The sequence below is a fragment of the Habropoda laboriosa genome, unplaced genomic scaffold (assembly GCF_001263275.1).
Source record: "Habropoda laboriosa isolate 0110345459 unplaced genomic scaffold, ASM126327v1 scaffold40, whole genome shotgun sequence".
Classification (NCBI taxonomy): domain Eukaryota; kingdom Metazoa; phylum Arthropoda; class Insecta; order Hymenoptera; family Apidae; genus Habropoda; species Habropoda laboriosa.
In genome coordinates, this window is record NW_017100231.1 from 8137001 (window position 1) to 8155235 (window position 18235).

At 38.2% G+C, this 18235-nt stretch overlaps 2 protein-coding genes across 2 annotated transcripts in view; one reads left to right on the forward strand and one right to left on the reverse strand.

The window, feature by feature from the left end:
* The window catches only part of LOC108571594 (A disintegrin and metalloproteinase with thrombospondin motifs 7-like), a 16769-nt gene extending 7394 nt beyond the window's left edge, over window positions 1–9375 (forward strand). Inside the window, 16 exon segments of the mRNA XM_017933669.1 lie at window positions 1–96; window positions 314–615; window positions 844–968; window positions 1103–1249; window positions 1740–1886; window positions 1971–2118; window positions 2896–2991; window positions 3977–4186; window positions 4854–5090; window positions 6167–6290; window positions 6422–6548; window positions 6671–6791; window positions 7061–7201; window positions 7336–7454; window positions 7757–7926; window positions 8726–9375. The exon segment at window positions 1–96 is cut by the window's left edge and continues 14 nt beyond it. Coding sequence (XP_017789158.1) covers window positions 1–96; window positions 314–615; window positions 844–968; window positions 1103–1249; window positions 1740–1886; window positions 1971–2118; window positions 2896–2991; window positions 3977–4186; window positions 4854–5090; window positions 6167–6290; window positions 6422–6548; window positions 6671–6791; window positions 7061–7201; window positions 7336–7454; window positions 7757–7926; window positions 8726–9318 — 2903 coding nt within the window. The 3' untranslated portion in view covers window positions 9319–9375.
* A 939-nt stretch (window positions 9376–10314) lies between these two features.
* The window catches only part of LOC108571504 (A disintegrin and metalloproteinase with thrombospondin motifs 7-like), a 28592-nt gene continuing 20671 nt past the window's right edge, over window positions 10315–18235 (reverse strand). Inside the window, exons 11-19 of the mRNA XM_017933560.1 lie at window positions 17902–18089; window positions 17173–17182; window positions 16324–16438; window positions 15339–15599; window positions 14185–14302; window positions 13210–13324; window positions 11850–12100; window positions 11003–11217; window positions 10315–10613 (exon numbers count right to left, since the gene is read on the reverse strand). Coding sequence (XP_017789049.1) covers window positions 10315–10613; window positions 11003–11217; window positions 11850–12100; window positions 13210–13324; window positions 14185–14302; window positions 15339–15599; window positions 16324–16438; window positions 17173–17182; window positions 17902–18089 — 1572 coding nt within the window. The remainder of the gene's footprint in view (window positions 10614–11002; window positions 11218–11849; window positions 12101–13209; window positions 13325–14184; window positions 14303–15338; window positions 15600–16323; window positions 16439–17172; window positions 17183–17901; window positions 18090–18235) is intronic.

Below are 18235 nucleotides of genomic sequence, written 5' to 3' on the forward strand. Positions count from 1 at the left end.
ACGGACAGCACGTTCACATTGTTTACAAGCGGGACGCCCCTCACGAGAGCAAGGGGAATCGGGACGCCACTTCGAGGAAACACTGTGGAACCAGTGGTTAGTGCCTGATGGTTTACAGTGATGCAATATTATCGCTGTTATTATTATTATTATATTATTATTATTGTTCATTGAACATGGGTTATAAAGCAACAAAAACTGAGATACATAATATACCAATATTACCAATATACTCAACCGTGTAATGTTATAACTTTATACTTAATACCTGTCACGACTTGAAAAAAAATAACGCACGCTTCTTCGTACATAGATAACTGGGAGTCGGCGTGGGCGGAACAGTTGGCCCGACGGCAGAAGCGACTAATGGAAGAGCATCCTGATGAAGCGAAGCGTGAAGCAGTTCATTTCCGTACTCACAGCATCCATCGTTACATAGAGATCGGAATAGTCGCGGACAGGCGGTTTCTCGACTTTTACAACAACACCAACTACGAGCAATACCTGTTGACCATTATGAACATGGTGTCGGACTTTTACCACGATAAATCCGTGGGTAATCAAATCGACGTGGTCGTTGTTCGCATGATATACTTGGAGAAGGAAAAAGAAGAGGTAATGCGAGTCTAGTGGGAGAAATAATAAAAATAGTAGTAGATGGATGTTGATGAAATTGTTCAAAGCGAATGTATATGTACTTATTTTACTAAGGAGACTGAATTTACAACCCCTATGAATATTTAAAAAATATTAAAATTTAATTTATATAAACCATTGCTAAGATAAGAATATAGTAATAAAGTAAAATATTCAAACTATTATATCAAGACGGTTTACCCGTAGATAGATTTGCTTATTAGTCCCGCGGCCGAAGACACCCTAGCTAGTTTTGCAAAGTGGGCATTCAAGATGAACCCTAAGGATCCCACTCATCCCAATCACTTCGACATAGCGGTTCTTGTAACAAGGTGCAACGTTACTCTATTAATAACATATTTCTTTAAGTAAACTTTTTGACTGGACTTGATTCTCTTTTACATTTGTACTACTTGAACACTGCGGCAAAAAAGTCGTGATTCAACGAAAAAAATACATATTTCAGACATGATATCTGCTCCGAAGGAACGAATTGTGACCTAATGGGCCTGGCTTATGTAGGAACAGCTTGCGATCCCTCGAAGGCGGCCTCCATCAACGAAGACAGCGGCCTCTTACTTGGAATCGTAATTGCCCACGAAGTTGGTCACGTGTACTGTCCATGCACGTTCCTTTGCTAACTTCAATCCCTTCGCTTCTATCCGTATCTACAAATTCCTTGTAAATTCCTTCCAGTCGCCTATGAATTCTTAAGAATTCGAATTTAATATTCAATCATTCCATAAACTTCTTTTCTATATTTCTGAACGAAAATATTCTCACACAAACTATGTACCGATCATTAAAAGTGGGTCAAAGTGACTCAAGGCACACACCAGGTGTGAAGTTAACCTAAAAAATTATCAGAAAATTACTAGGATCGTAAAAAGTATAAAATTTTGCACTTTAAAGAAAAATCTAAAAAAAACAAACGTCACTTTTTATACATCTGAATAATAGTGTATACATTGTGAGCGACTTCTTAGCAGCGAAGGGGTTAATAAAGACGGGACAAGTGAAAAAGTGTCTCTCCTCGCAAATATTCTATTCGCGACGAGAGGTTGCAAAAAAGAAAAGTAATTTTGCAAAGTGTAACTTCTCAGGATGGGTTGCTCGCACGATGACGTCAACATCAGCGGATGTGAACCCATGGACAAGGATAAGAGCTACTTCGTAATGTCGCCTATTGTCTTCATTTTCACGATCAGATGGTCAGCCTGCAGTAGAAGATTCATTACTACTTTGCTCGAGTAAATTTTTTTATTTTACACTTTACACAACTTTTCCATTTGATTTCTTCGTACCTGGTTGAGAGTCACGTGTCAATCGATTAGGAGTGGTCTAGGCGAGTGTCTGAACAACGACCCGAAGAATCCGTCGGACAAGTTCAAGTTGCCAAATATGTTGCCTGGTGCAATGTATGATGCAAACTTCCAGTGCGATATGACGTTCCCTGGAGCTAAACTTTGTCCAGTTAGTAAGGTATATTATTTGTCACTTTGTTCCAATGTAACATGTTTCACTTACCACAGTATCGAAGTAGTAATTTTGTAATTCTAACCAGTATGGTTAGTAGAAGTATGGTAAAAGAGGTTAAAAATCGCGAACTCTATAATTGTCAATTGTATTTATTTCTACAAGTAAAAAAGATTCAATAGTTTTTACGATAGCATAGCACTTGATGTTCTTTGATTACAAAGATTAGAAATTATACTGTTTATTTTTTGTCGAACCTTTCATTCGTTCTGCACACAATCTTCACACATCCGCCATATGTATGGTTGTATGAGCACGCAATCACGTGATCCGTATCGATTACAAAACACAGATCACGCGCTTTTACAAAATTACTTTTAACCTTATTATTTACAACCAACCTTTTTTATACATTTAAGTCGAAATAATTATTAATGAGAATAAGTTAAAGTATAACTTAGTAAATTAACAAAACTGGCATTTGTTACTTTTTTTATTGTTTCGGATAATGAAAGTACAATCTAACCAGAATAGACTTTTTCATGTTAATCCCTCGTGAAATTAGATTTGAAGCGTTTTCCGGCAGCTCTCGCGTATCAAATACGGTTGCTTTATGAAACGACCCGATTATTCTCGCTCGCGGAACGCGACGAATAGGATTTAACTTACTTACGGTGAAAGTTGCTCCCCGTTTTATATATATTTCGTTCCTACTATTCCTCGAAAAATAATTCGATTATCCTGTTCCACACGATGTTAACGTACCGTTCCGTATATTTCCAGCAACAAGAGTGCAAGAGACTCTGGTGTGGGACCAATTCCACTTGTCTCTCCCGTGGGGCGCCCATGGCTGATGGAACAAAATGCGGCGAGAACAAGGTTTGTCGAATGGATTTGCCGGGTAACAAAGTGTACTCTCTGACAGTATCAATTTATGCATTTCACTGCGGACGTTATCGCGCTTTAAACATCTGTCCCTTTGTTCGCCTTACCATTTGTATCTGTTTCTTTCACTCCCTTTTTTCTCTTAAGAAGAGGTTATGGTTCAGAGATTTCAGACTTGAAATTTTTCCTTTTATATTTTTTGTATCTTGTGTGTAAAATATACATATTTATGAATAGATTTTTCAAAATTTAGAAGAATGTTTAGAACACTTTTTAAACCTAAAAAAAAAATCTGGTAAACACTGCGATTTTCAAATGAATTGTACGGAACTATAACCAACGAATATACTGAAATCCAGCTGACTGTAGATACGTAACTGTTTACACCGCCCTATAGAAAAGTAAACAGAAGGCTATTGTAACATAATACATCATACGATATCCTCGTTGGAAGCTCATATTCTTAATACAATTCAATTTGTTTCAATATTATCCATAATTTTCGTAATAAAAGAAAATTCAATTTACGTTTCAAAAGCTAAAGGTAATTTTGAGTGTTCGAAAAATGCAAATGATAAACCAAAAAGAACAGCTGTGTGGCTTCTTTCAAACTATGTGATGTTCGCCATGCAGTTTCCCACCGCTTGTAACGGGCTAAAAATCTTTCCACTACCGGCTAGTAAGTAGAAAGGACAGTTCTTTCTGTGCTCTACATATGTCATTAATACTTCGTGTAGTCGCAGAGTGGGTATCGCGGTTTCCATAGCAACGAGAAAACAAAGTGGGGGAAGCTATAGTACTTGTGAGCGGCTGCGTAGAATGGTCTCGTTTGCGGAAATATCGAAATGATCCCAAATGCACATTGCATACATATTAAAATCAACACTTCGAAACTTCAAAAAAAAAAAAGACGAACACTGTCAGAGGGAAGCGTTTCACGTAGAAATAAGCCAAAAATAATGAACACATGTATATTCAGTGGTGCATTCACAAAGAATGTGTGGACATGGGCACCCGACCGAAAGCGGTGCACGGCGGCTGGGGCGAGTGGGGTCCCATGGGCACATGCTCCAGGACATGCGGTGGTGGCATCAGATACGCCGAGAGGGAATGCGATAAACCGCCGCCCGCCAACGCAGGCAGATATTGCACCGGACTGAGGAAAAAGATGTCCACTTGCAACATCTCGGTATATAACATTCCGCAACGTGTACCACTAGTGATACCGTTCCGACAGCTCCTCGCCCCTTCTAAACTAACCTAATCTTCTTTTTCTTTTTCCTCTTCCCCTGTCTTTCGCGCTCCTTTATATCCTTCCGCGTGTAACATTGTCCCACTAATTTAGTCTTTTTCTTTTTTATTCTTTTCGTTTATTCGATGTTGAATAGTGAAAAATTTTTTTTACATGCTAATATACCTGGATAAGTATTAAATTCTCAAATGAACAAAACTTCTTTCACACTTTTCACTTATTTTTGCATAAAGATTTTACTATAACTTTGTTCCCGTTCTATATTTAAAGACACGCGTGGTAGGTTTAAGGTTATGTTATTGAAAAGGTACAAACTTCGCCGGTTCAAGTCAGTTCCTAAGTTGGTTACGGTATAGGTTTAGGGAACGAAGATTTTAATTGCGTTCCCTATGCAGAAACGGTTTTAATTTAAAGTTTCCTACAGCCTAAATTCTACAACCCAGTTTCGAGGAAATCTAGTTACATGTGCAACATATCACGTGCACTCGTGTGCACGTGTGTGGTTACGTGATCGGAAGCCTCAATTGCTATTTGTGCAACCGTTTAAAAATACATTATTTCATTTTCTGAACACAATCATCAACGACGATGCTTTACTGTACAGCCCTGCGACGTAAAAAAGCCGCCGTATCGCGCGGTGCAGTGCAGCAGGTACGACAGCATGGAAGTTGTGGCTGACGGTTTGCATACATGGCGGCCGTACTACGGTCCTAGAATAGATCCGTGCGCTTTGGTCTGCATCAACGAGAAGAGAACGTTCATTAAAATGGAACCAGCGGTGAACGATTCGACGCCTTGTAAACCTGGAACTTACGACATGTGCATCTCTGGCATGTGCAAGGTAAACAAATATACTCTGCTTTTTTTTGGTTTTATTTTTTCAAGATTCTTCTCTTGTTACAGTTGCTATATTGTAAGGGAGGTACGTATGTGAAAAATGGGCAATCTTGAACAAATATTTTATTCACTCAATAAATTTTATGTTTCCCTTCCATAATATTTTCCTTTGCAACAAATTTTTCTGACCTTTGTATTACACAATTTCTTAGGAATCTGTCGTTTTGATTACTTTTAGGTTATAAGACGCGAGATGTCACTGTTTGTACTAGATATAAGGGCTAGCCAACATTAGAAATGAGATAATATTCGCGAATGCAAAAAGTTACCTTCGCGAGTAAAATGCATTTCTTGATACTAATTTTTCTGACAGATTCGCAATCGCTCCGTCAGATTACGTTAAATCAAAAGATCTGAGAATTCATTTGCAAAGTAGGATACCGTAAGGTTGGAAGTGTTTCAGTAATATAAATTAAATCAGGAAGCAGGAAGACGTATTCGCGTGATCTGCAACGTGAAAGACGTTATATAATGCTTTCGTTATGGAAAGGAAGGAGAAAGATAGCCTGCTTTAGAAATTACTTGTTCCATTTCTATTCGTGCCACAATCTTCGCGATGAATCTCTTGTACATATTTCATCAGTCTATTTATTTTCATTATTTATTACATTCTGCAATTTCAAACCATTCCAAAGACCGTGAGAAGGATTTTGGGTTATATAATGAATGAACATATAAACTTTTTTATTTCCTAATGTAATTACACTAATTGAGTCGTAACTTCACGATCGTATATTTGTATTTTTACGGATTCTGTGACGTGTCTGCTAAAAGTAACACTGTAGCTTCGTAAACTTAATTACCAACAATTACACGTTGCAATACATATACTGTATAATTACATAGCAGCGATACCGTGCACCACTGGTATCAGATACACGAATGAGTAATGTGACGCCAATTAAGAGTTTGCTACGTCTTAATACCGAATTCATTATAAATTAGGGGATTTTTTTAGAAGTAAATCGTATTATAAATAGAAATAGAAGCTTTTCAAACGGGAAAGGTGTGATATTGCAGAAAGTCGGTTGTGATTGGGTGCTCGGTTCGAACGCCATCGAGGATAAGTGTGGGATCTGCAAAGGCGACGGAACGAAGTGCAAGGCAGTAACAGGTTTCTTCAACGATACAAGAAAGGGGGAAGGTAAGTTCAATTTTCCAAACTTGATCTTTTACGTTAGTTGCAATTACCAAAAACACTTTCATAACACAAGTATGCATACAAATAGTTTTATACTTAAATATGTAAAGTTCAATGTCAAATGTGTGTGCTAGTGTACACAAAAGTGGTGACATTCCCTAAGGGCGCTCGAAGTATACAAGCGTCAGAGGTGAAGTCTCATCCTAACACGCTGGCAGTCAGATTGGAAAACAACAATACCTACTGTCTAAATGGAAACATGTAATTACTTTTTGCTTCCACGTAATAAATTGCATCCTTGATACATTTTAAATTTGTAGGTTATATTTAGGTTGTAAAAAGTTAAAGGTTAAGGGAGAAAAAAGATTTTATTTCGATTGTAGGACAGAAGAGACAAATGGTGAATATGAATGTGCAAAGGCCATTGTTATTTACCAACATCCCGAGAGATACAGAGAAGAAATTGAAATAAAAGGACCGATATCCCAAGATATTCGATTAGAAGTAATTTTATTTCAGTTAATACTGTAGTCTTATTAAAAAATATTCATCTAAATATTTTTCACTGCTTATTATTACCTTCCTTGTAAATAAATTTTTAATTACATACATACACCACACTAATTTTCTACTTAACGAAAATTAAGTCACGTGACATGTGTGAGTCTGATAAACGTCAGAAAGAGGGCAGTGGTGTCATGAAGAGACTTTGTAGCAGCGCCCCTTTGATTCTAAATACACGCATTAATGATTGATTATTATAACGATTTCAGTACGTGTACTACCAGCCAGACTGTCCCGGGGTCCGTTATACATATTACGTGATGTCGACTGATCCGTCATACACACCGAACTACATATGGGATTTCACGGAATGGTCTGAGTGCAGCGCTAAATGCGGCGGCGGCACAATGGTAACCTGAATATCTAAGTTGGTTCAATGATACACAGGGAAACCATTAGCGCGTATCCGGAGACGTATTGAATTTACAGTAACCTTCCTATCGTGGAAGCAACTGTGAAAATTTGGATATTTTACTCGTTACAGTTGTCTGAGGCGTCGTGCATCGAAGAACATGCGGGGAAAGTGAGTCCCAACTTTTGTGATGGCACACCGCGACCAGATCCTAAAAGCCGTGTTTGCAACGCACAACTCTGTCCTGCAAAGTAAACATAACTATGATTTGCACTCTATATATGTACTCTGTAGCATTGCCTACACGTATTAGTATTATTGGATGTTTATTGCATTATTATTATTATGTAAATATTTATCAGCTAATTTCAACATGTTAATCAACAACTGTTATCGAACCTAACCCCAATAGTTTTCAATACAAATAAATAAAAACAAGAAGAGATAGGTCAATTATTATCATTGACGCATTTGAGTGTAAGATAGGTTAAAAGGTCATATATTTGTTACGAAAGACATTCCCTGACGAATTTTGTTTACTTGAATTTTCAAGGTGGCGTGTGAGTCAATGGAGTAAGTGTAGCGCTTGCGACGGAAAGAAAGGACTGAAGCATCGCAAGGTACAGTGTGTACGACCCGCGGCGCGTGTAGGTGAAGACGATGTTCAGGCGAATCTGGATGCGTGCAAAGGTCGCGTGCCAAAACAGAAAGAGGACTGCATAGGTAAGGATGTCGTTAGCACACGAACGAGTCAACTTGTTTTCAGTCCGACAAATAGGTTCTTGGTACACCTTTTTTTGTACGTATATTCAATGCGGCCTTCACCGTCCCTCGAACAATCAATCATGCGTTAAATATTTTCTCCATTCATTAATCATTGACAGCTTAATTGACGCGTCATTCAGAGGCACGCAGGCACATTCATACATGTGAAAGGTACTTTATTCGCCGGTTATATATTATTCTGTTTCACTGAATTACTAAAAACTACATATTGCCAGGCTGTGATTGCTTTATCCTCGAACAATGGCTTCTCACGATAAATCACAGCTGTTCCCTGCATTTTCGTAAAAATATCGTATGATATACTGACAGTCGTAATGGATTATTGCGTTTGCGGTAGATGAAAACATTGATGAAACACCTAAGCACACGACAGTGATCCAATATATCTTTTAATATTCTGTGGGAACATATTGTACAAACAGCGTGGTCTGTCTTTGAATTCTTTTCGTCTTGTAAACACGATTTAACCTACAATACTTACCTTATGATCTGTATTTTCCCACTCGATACCTTGCTCAATCCTATGTACAATACTTTGTGGTAACCCATACGACACTTTCACGTATATTCCAAAGTAAAAAGTAGTATAAACGTCTCATGTATGAAAATGCTAGACACAAATAATCAACTGCGCACACATCAATCTAAGAATCTATAATACTGGAGTGCGCATGTGCGTAAAGATAGAAGCGCCACATCGCGGTCAATCTATTAATCTCCCTTCATTTCCTTACAGGCAAGAGACCATGCAGGAAGAGCTGTCCAAAGAAGGCTCGGAATACGAACGAAGAATTGAAGAGTACAAACGAAAAGGAACAGCCTTTGCCTGCAGAAGAACAGGCCACATTGATCGACAAGTTCGTGGACCTGAGTCTGGCCAGATATTTGGAGAAGGCGTATGGTGTACCTTACGAGGCGGACGAGTTCGGGAAGGCGGCAGACACGGCGAATTTCCGTCAGTTTCTTCGCGAGTGGTCGTTCGCCGATGACGAGAAACGGAAACGCGGTACCTGCGAAAGTCGGAACTTTACCACACCAAAACCTGGATCACTTATCAAAGATTCAGTGCCTATTGAGAACGTGATATTGATGGAAGCGCCATTGATGGATGATAATCTCCAGGCGAATCTGTCGGACAAAGCGTATCAGGAATCCGGAGACATAATCGGCGCCGGTATAGACACATCGCGCATGAAAATTTACAACGGCTCAGAAGCTGTTAAGAAGATCGAGATATTGGAGGGCCATCACGACACCACGCCAAAGAGTTACAAAGAAAATTATACTTATGAGGGCTTGGCAAGAATTATGGATTCTGTGGATCAGTGAAAATATTAGTAATTTAGAATTCGGATGGTGTTGTTGATCCTTGATTCGTGTATAGAGCGAGGCACTTGGAATCACTAGTTGAGGTTATGTATGCAATGTTTGTTGTGATCAACTGTGATTAATCATTTGAGAATATTACTCGAGGTTCATTTTTCATTTAGATGAATAATTAGCAGAATTTTCGATAAAATAATTACGAAAGGACAGTGTAATGGTGGAAAATTTTCTTCAGAAAAACCTTGATGCGTGAAAATCTATTAGGATAAACGTGTCATATGAAAGTTGTATCGCAGATGTATGTTGTTCAGTATCGTAAGTAGGGAATGGAACAAAGGAATTATTTTTAAGGAAACAAGGTAATTTCTAGTGCCTTCCGCTGTACACTTCGAATCCTAATATCTGTTTGTTATTATAATAGTACGTATCTTAATATCTTATTATATTATAAAAATATGTTTTTAGTATATCGAGAAAATATAGATAAGCCCTTAGTTTATGGCTTTTAGTAAATTATGTTACAAACATTTCCCCATTTCACTTTCGATAAGGCGTTTAATTTAATTAGCGATACTAATGGATATTGAAAAGTTGATCTACGTCGACGTAAATTCAATTTCTTGCGAAATGCAATCTTGGTGAGGTTAAGTGACAGGAAACAAAACGTGAACTTGGCGGTTCGCGTGGGCGTCATTTGCCCCGAGATTATCGTGTTTTTAATTGACGTATCAATATTTTCGTATAATAACGCCGCGATTTATTACAAAGTTACGTCACGCCTGTTAAATCGCTATTCTCGATTTAACGACACGATCGATCATTCCTACAGTGCTTTTGCTTTAATCAAGAGATGAGATACTTTTATTGCTACATGATATTAATGAATTTATAATGACCCAGTGTAAGTTTATGAGTTACAGTATACTTTTAATACGTATTTATAAACATAAAGTTTACAGTGTGAATAGCTATATTGTATTATACATAGCAACTTTTATGCTATTCGGAACGACGTTTCGCCACAGTTGCAGGGTCTTCTTGAATTTTCTGTATATACCTGACTGCATCCATTCCAACTAAAGTAAATTTTGTACTATTGGCTGGTGGCTGGGGCTCGAAATCCTTCGGAAAGTTCGGAGTGTCGGTTTCTTCGTCGCGCTCCAAGATGATGGTGAGAGTTAAATTTTTAATGTCCTCTTTGTCGACCACAACTTCGCCCTTCTTTACGTTAGGAACTTTCGGAACTTCCTTGTGCTTCGTTGAATGTTTCAATTTCTTTGCGGAAGAATGTTCACTATCTACGTTGAATCAAATCTATTATTACTATGACATTTCGTTCACTCGTAAGAATTTACTCACAGTTTACTTACACAATTTGTAAAATACATACTACTAAGCTAAAGGAGGTTAAGTATTTTTACACAAAATGATATTATAACCTTTAAATAAATTTCACAAAAAACACTGTTCTCATAGCTTTGAAATAACTATTGCCAAAGTAGAAAAACTAAAAAAAAATTCCACGTCAATCAATGTTTTCAATTCTCCTCAAAACGATTGTCATTTTAACCCATCGTTCCTTTGAACACACGTTGGTACATTCGTTTTGTATTTGAGCTATCTCTCTATCGATCGAGGGAAGAGAATAAGAGAAAGTCTCTGGCGGAGAGCTGGTAAGTATATGTACTTTTGTTTTTCTGTTCGCGTGTCAGGACGTTATCCCGCTTCTCTCGGCTGGTGCAGGACTCCCGTTCCTTTGGCTTCGGTCCTTGACAGTAGCTGTCAGCGATAATATCTACATCCTGCTCGGAGTGGCCGACAGGACGTACGCATTTGACGGAACGTCTCTTCTCACAGCCGACCACGCAGGATGTGCAACCTTGCCACTCGCCGATCATCCATCTACGATCACCATGATTGCCATTTCAGCAAATTAGACCGACGCTACGGTCTACTCTAGCTTATCGGCCACCGTCTCGTTAGAATAAGACGGTTATCGTTGTGTTAAGGATCTTTTCATCTTTTTTTTTCGTCCTTAGGCGACATTGAATAATGAACGTGTTTATATTTTGTTGCAGAAACTTAGTTCTTGTCATGGAAAAGGAAAAGTGTGTTTCTTGAAAAACGAGATAATGTTGCTAATATATTCCTAACCTATCCTGTCCTGTTCACATTAATAATATTTCTAAAGGTCATACTACTAATTCCTATAACCTAAAATTTTTTATTAATTTCATTAGAAATATTCTTAAAAGATCTTAATTCTTAATTGTATGTATTATATTAAATTATACAAAGCAGTTGTGGGTTATATCTAGGTTAGGTTAAAGAAAGTCTAGGTTAGATTCAAGGTAACGTATCCTCTATTCTTCATTAAATTTCGTAGAGAATTTTTGAAAAATACTAAAAAGTAATATTAATTAAAATGTGGCGTGTACAATTGACAATATCGTAACAAGGACATTGTACGCTATTCACTGAATTCACCATTTCTTGAATTAAAAATAACCCTGTAACGAAGGTGTCGCTCTAACCTCGGCAAGCAAGGTGCCCGATAACAGGGTCTCACTTTCTCTTCAGGCCTGGGTATGTTCTTGCAATACGTCTCATCTACAATACCAGCAAGCTTCTCTAGGCAACGAGACTTGGAAATTTGTTCACCAGGTCCGCAATTTGCGCTGCACTTCTCCCAGTCGACAAAGTCCCACGAGAATTCCGGCTTACGAGGGCTCTTTTCTTTCACGCCGAACGAATACCTCACCGTCACGTTCTCTTTAGGCTGAACCTATTCGATGAAATATCTTACTTGGTCGACAGAATGATGCCATGCATGTGACAACTGAACTACTTTTTTTCAGGGTATAAAATCGCATTCAGTCTGAATAGTTGTCCATTGAACCAAAAATTTTGATATTATGTAAAAAATAAATTGAAATAATAACAAGAATACTATGACAGAAATGCTAAAAAATTCTTCCATTTCTAAAAAGAGCAGAAGCTATGTTTGAAAATATGATATTCAAATATGAAGGTAACAGAAGATACAAAGATGTTTTTGTATTTATATAAAATGCATAATTTATTCTCCTATTTCTAAAGATCTTTGAATGCTGCAATAGTTGCAACAGGGTTGGATAGTTGTTGACACATAAGATAGAAGTAACCTTCAATCCACTACTTTGATTGGTCAACTAATATCAAATATGGACTTTACAAGGTCTAAAGTTGTACAGCAACTACATGTGACAATTTAAACTGTATTAAAAAAAAAAATGAATCAATAGTCATTGAAGAAATAATTACATCATACTCAATACAAACACTTGTGAAATGTGCAACTATCACCTATCTATGAATTACGGTGTCCTTAATCCAAATAGGGTTGACACAGCAGTCAAAGTGCTTGTAACAATACATCTTGCATGACAAAAAAATTAATTCTTCATTATCTCTATGTAATCAACACAACACACTTCCCTAACCTATCAGCAGTCTATCACAAGAATAATATCTGTCAAAACGTCTTGGCTGTTCTATTCGAAGCCACAGTGAGAGAGCTAATTAGATTTGAGTAATGTTCTCGTCAGTCGTTCCCCGCGGCGCCATAGACACTATGCCGGAATGCAACGTTCCTTCTAATGAACGGATGCGAAGTTTTACGACGGCTGTCGCGTAGGTGCGAGCAGTGGTAATAGGCGCTGCCATAGGTATCACTTCTAATAGCTATTAGAGGGCGTTTAGTCGAACGGAGCTTTCTTCGTTCCGCCATCCAACAGACACAACGAGAGGTGTTGCACCGTATGATAAGAACTGTCCGTGGCTGGACACCTTGTTCGAGATACCTTATCGATCTGGTCGGTTGGCTAATTAGCGGACCGCGTTCGTTATGTTTACCAATATATGCAAGTCCTTCGTGACGGGTCCCGGTATGCTGAGAGCCTCTTGACTCGGTCTTATCGTTCCTAGCCACGCCCTCGTGCCCGCCACCTTCAACATTCCTAAACGATCGCTGAAATATAATCGGAGATAATATTCTCGATTAATTCGAGAATCGCTTTGTTCCAGATGGAGATTAGTGTGAATGAAAATGACGATCGAGGAAAGGTTGGTTTAATTCGAAGTTTCTAATTGGAGGAACGGGAGAATGGCTTCTGAATAGTATGTTAGAATTCAAATGTATACACGTAATTATATATCTAGTAGAAATGTAAAAAAATGTAGGTTAACATTGAAAACAGAAATGTTTGTAGAAATTCAGTTTTAATTTTTTCATACATATTCCCCTTCTTTCTAAAAATCAAATCACTTTTTTATATTCATAATAATCTGAGAAATAATTATATATGCACACTTACAATAATACAGTGGATACAAAAAATAACAATTCTTTAGAACTGTAGAGTTACATTATATTCGATATCGTTAACATGAGAACGAGCCGTAAGGAAAGTCGCCTTAAGTCGTTGCGTATCCAGTTAAATAGTCAGATGAGAGTCAAGTAGTATCGGGATACGACGGAATACGTGTAATTGTATATTTCATTTCTACTACTAAAATATAACGCTGATTTTATTATACACAATGTTCAAAGAAGTGAAGAAAAATCAGAAAGTATTGTATAACAGGTTAAAAACAATTTCGCCGATGCAACACCTAACCTTACTTTTCAATTGCTTGAAAATATAATATATTTAAGTCGAATTAATCAATAATTAAATATCAAAATAAAAAAGAAGTGATGTGTAAGCCTTTTTTTTATACCCACTGTACTATATCCACCAGTATTAAATGAAAACAGTGTGGCGAAAACAATTACTTAACGCGTTCGACGGTCAAAGTGCTCGAATTCTTTAGTGAAAGTGCATTTACCCATCGATTAACGTTTTCCCATCCTTCGTCCGTATCATTATCCTGGATTTCGAGGGTTCGATCTCCTCCACACGTATGTTGGTCGCTCCAGCGGGGACATCTACTATTTTCCTCGGGTCTGCCATTGAAAGTTTTCCCCTCTCGATTATTAGAAGTTTTATACCGGACTCAGGGACGCGCGATATCGATTCGTTGGATCGAGAATAAGAGATTTATTCGTTGATAGGATATATATCGAGCCTGGGCTTCGAAAGCTGAGAGAACGGCCGAGATTCTTCGGAAAATACCAAGGAAAGTTCTCGCACTTTTCACGGTTCCAGTGCCCCTTTATCCGCGCGGAATTTCAACCTCCTTCCGGCGGACGTTTTATTTATCGCGATTAGAGATTCTTTCACGTCCTAAGACTTTTTCAACTAGCCGGACTTTTTTTTTGATTAAATCAAACTCCCGACATTCTTTGATTAACACATCAACTATTCCCATATCTTGCGCCCCTTTCGTCGACTTTACGATTGGAATCTCTCCGTTGTTTAATCAATTTTAAGCAGTGTATTGGAAATTGTGGTGGAGACGGATGAATTTCGTGGTTTGTGTAATTAAACGACCAGTTTTGTGGGTTTTGCAATAGAATTGTAATTATCATCATGTTATTTGTTTTATTAGATACAAAAATGATTATAAAAAAATTGTTCTTTTTATGTATTTGGTGACAGTTGTTTGTTAAAGACGTTTAAGTGTAGATGGAGCCACTGAAGGGTTAGATTTAGTCATGGCTTAATAACACGACTACCACGCGTTAAGAGGGGAATATAATTTGAAGAATAAAAAAAGAAATCAAAATTGCTTACGGTCAGGATTAGAAATTATGATTCCAGTACACGCTATCAGAAAATCTACGGAACATGTAAATCACAAAAAGAAAAACTATGCTACATGTAGTATAAAATATTCAACTTCCTTGAGAGAAACGCGACAGACCGAAAGATAGGTGTAACATCGTCATTAACGCGTGAGCTAACAGCCTAAGACGGTAATAAAACGTTAGAGTAACTGTAAAACAGGTGATAAAGGCGGAAAACCTGGTTAAATAAAACGTTTGACAAGATTTTCAAAAAGAGGACAAATCATCCGGCGAATCGGGTAATTACACTCACGGGACGCCTGACTGATCATTATCGTAGCCTCCTTCAGGCTGCACGAAACGCCATTACCCTTACAGACGCCGCACACGTCTTCCACGGCGTTCGACTCCATGTTTAAATCGCAGGGTACCTCTCGACAGACACCGTCTATGCATATGTCGCGTATGCCCCTATAGCAGGTGGTGCCGTCTATTACTCTTGGCCGAAGTGAAGCCACAACGTTTGTCTCGCTTAGGCAATAGAGGCCGCATGGATTTTCGGAAGCTCTTAAATCTGCCAATTGACTCTAATAAATATTGATGGATACAGAGTAAATTATTGTATTTAATCGTGCAGGCAAGTATTTGAGGAATGATGAAATTTTAGTGTGTCGAAAATAAGAGTGAATGAGAGAGAGTGAGAGAGATGAAGCAAAACGTCGTGTACATGTACTGTGCGAAGCTCAGGAGTTTGCCCGTAGGACAGCACACGGACAAGAAGGGCACTTCTTTATGCACTGCTTCCTTCCTCCCTTCAAAGTGACTTGGTCGTATTTTTTAGTGTCCAAGTGAAACTACTGTGTATATATGTATGCAGGTATGTGTGAAACTGTTGGTTTTCAGCGAGATTTTAGATTCTTTCGTAAATAACTACGTACTGCGCGATGCTCGGGAGTTTGCCTTCGGGGCGGCACATGGGCAAGAAGGGCATTTCACTCTTATCTCTCGAATATTCCGCCAGGCGGTGCTATATGATTCGATTCAAACCCGCTTTCTTTCCACGGGCAAACTCCTCAGTTCTACACAGTATTTCATGTTTAGTCTTATTTTGATCGTCAGTATTTTAGAAACCTGATTAATGTAATTTTACAGTGATGAATTAGAAAGTATAAGAATTATTTTTTTTCAGTTGTGCTATCAAGTTATGAAGATACATTTGTAACATTTAAGAAAGCACTAGAAGTGGATGTAATATGGGAAAATTCGACGTATCGACGGTTTGCCCGTAAGCTAGTTACCCTCAGGCAGCTTGTAAGCGGTCCATTGGTGAACTTTTCCATCTTCCGGGAAGACCCAGTTGTTGAACTCGCTGCACTGGACGTCGCGGAACGACAGCGCATCTACGTCGCACGGCTAGAATCCAGGCAAAGTTTTAATGACGCACGGCAAGGTTGTGTAAGGCAGCCTAGTTTCAGATTTACCAAGATTAAGGTTCGCGGCTGATTATGTAGTTAGGTGAAGGAAAACATTCAATTTGCCAAGGATTTCTTAATGCGTGTATACCAAAACAGTCAAACAAATTAGGACAAAACATGGATAATTTTTCTAAGAAATCTGCACAATTTTCAGGAAACCTAACCTAAAAATAAGCCCAACATGGAAGTAGGATGAAATGGGATAGAAAGTGGGTACTTTTTATGACTGCTAAAGGGAAAATAAGCCTCAAAGTTGAAGATATAGTAAGTACTTTGTTGAAAACTGTGTTGAAAGTACAGTGATGAATTTATGAGTTTCCTTCAACATTCCAATTATAATAAATATCCTCAAGCACACATACACAAAACTATTTTCATAAATCAATGGAAAGTTAATTGCTAGTTCAACCTACTATCTCTCAGAAGCTTCACCTGCAAAAAGAAATTTACTTTGTACATAAATGTATCTTTCTAGACTAATTGCAACTATTCTCTTATCCATACCATCTCCCTAAACTAGCAATCTAGACGTTAATTAGCCATGGGTGCAGCGACATCGCAATAAACATTCATCCTGACTGATTCACGACTCGCGCTGCATTTCACCCAGATTGAATAAATCAAACGCATCTGCAGCGAAAGTTTACCGCACAAGGCGTCCGTTTCATGTACCCAGCTTTTCCTTGAAGATCGTCGAAATAGTGCCCATCCAGATTTTATGAATCCGTCTCTCATGAGAACTATAAAACGCTGAACTATTTTCATCTTCCGAGAAATTGTTACTCTTCAAGAATGTTATTTCAACTTTCAAAAAAAAAAAGGTCACAAAGATAAATATACCGACTCGAAATTTATTATACTATGGATCGAGTAATGCTTTATGCAAATTTACAAATCCTCAATTTGATCAATCATTATTGCAGTATCGGAAATTTTGGGCTCTACCTGAGCAGCCGTAAGGAACAAAGGACGATAAAAAACAGAACCCGAGACAAATTTTCGGAAAAATATAAAATGAGTGTGAGTACGAAAGTTGTGTGTGTAGCAAGAGAAAACGAAGGAGTGGAGAGAAAAACTAGGTATAAATACAAGAGAGGATGGCGAATGAAAAAAATTGTTGCCCCGCTTTGCAGGTTTTTTGAAACTTTTCCTACACGAATTTATTTGATTTTCACACCAAATACTAATAATCCGAACAACTAACGTCTCTTAAATTTTTTCAGAGCATAAGGAGGATTTACTACAGCTGGCTCTCCACAATTTTCAGGTTGAATCTTAAAAAAAAAAAAAAAAAAAAGGTATCGTTGTAAAGGTTATCGTCGTCGTCTAAAGAATGTCTCGCAAAGAGTCGTCGTTGAACTTATATCTCCAGTCAGATCATTCGTATTAATTTTATCTCACCCATTGTAATAACTACGACAGAAAGCCCCGCCATTGGACGGCGAAGGATTGGTGCAACGTCTGACTGAGAAAGCCACACCGGAACCGCAGCTACGAGAGCATCGACTCCAAGGTGACCAGCCACCCCAACCGCCGTCCACGACGCCTGGTCGCTCGCCGACCAACAGGCATTTCATTCCGTAGCACCACTGCAAAGTTAATTATCGATCAATCCAGACAGAGGCCTTTTACCGTCTTCGAATTAATCGCGTCACGTGCCATCGAACCTTCGTTATTACACCTCCTCCTTCTATCTTATCGCTACATTACGGGCAGCTTAATTAAAAAAAATTTT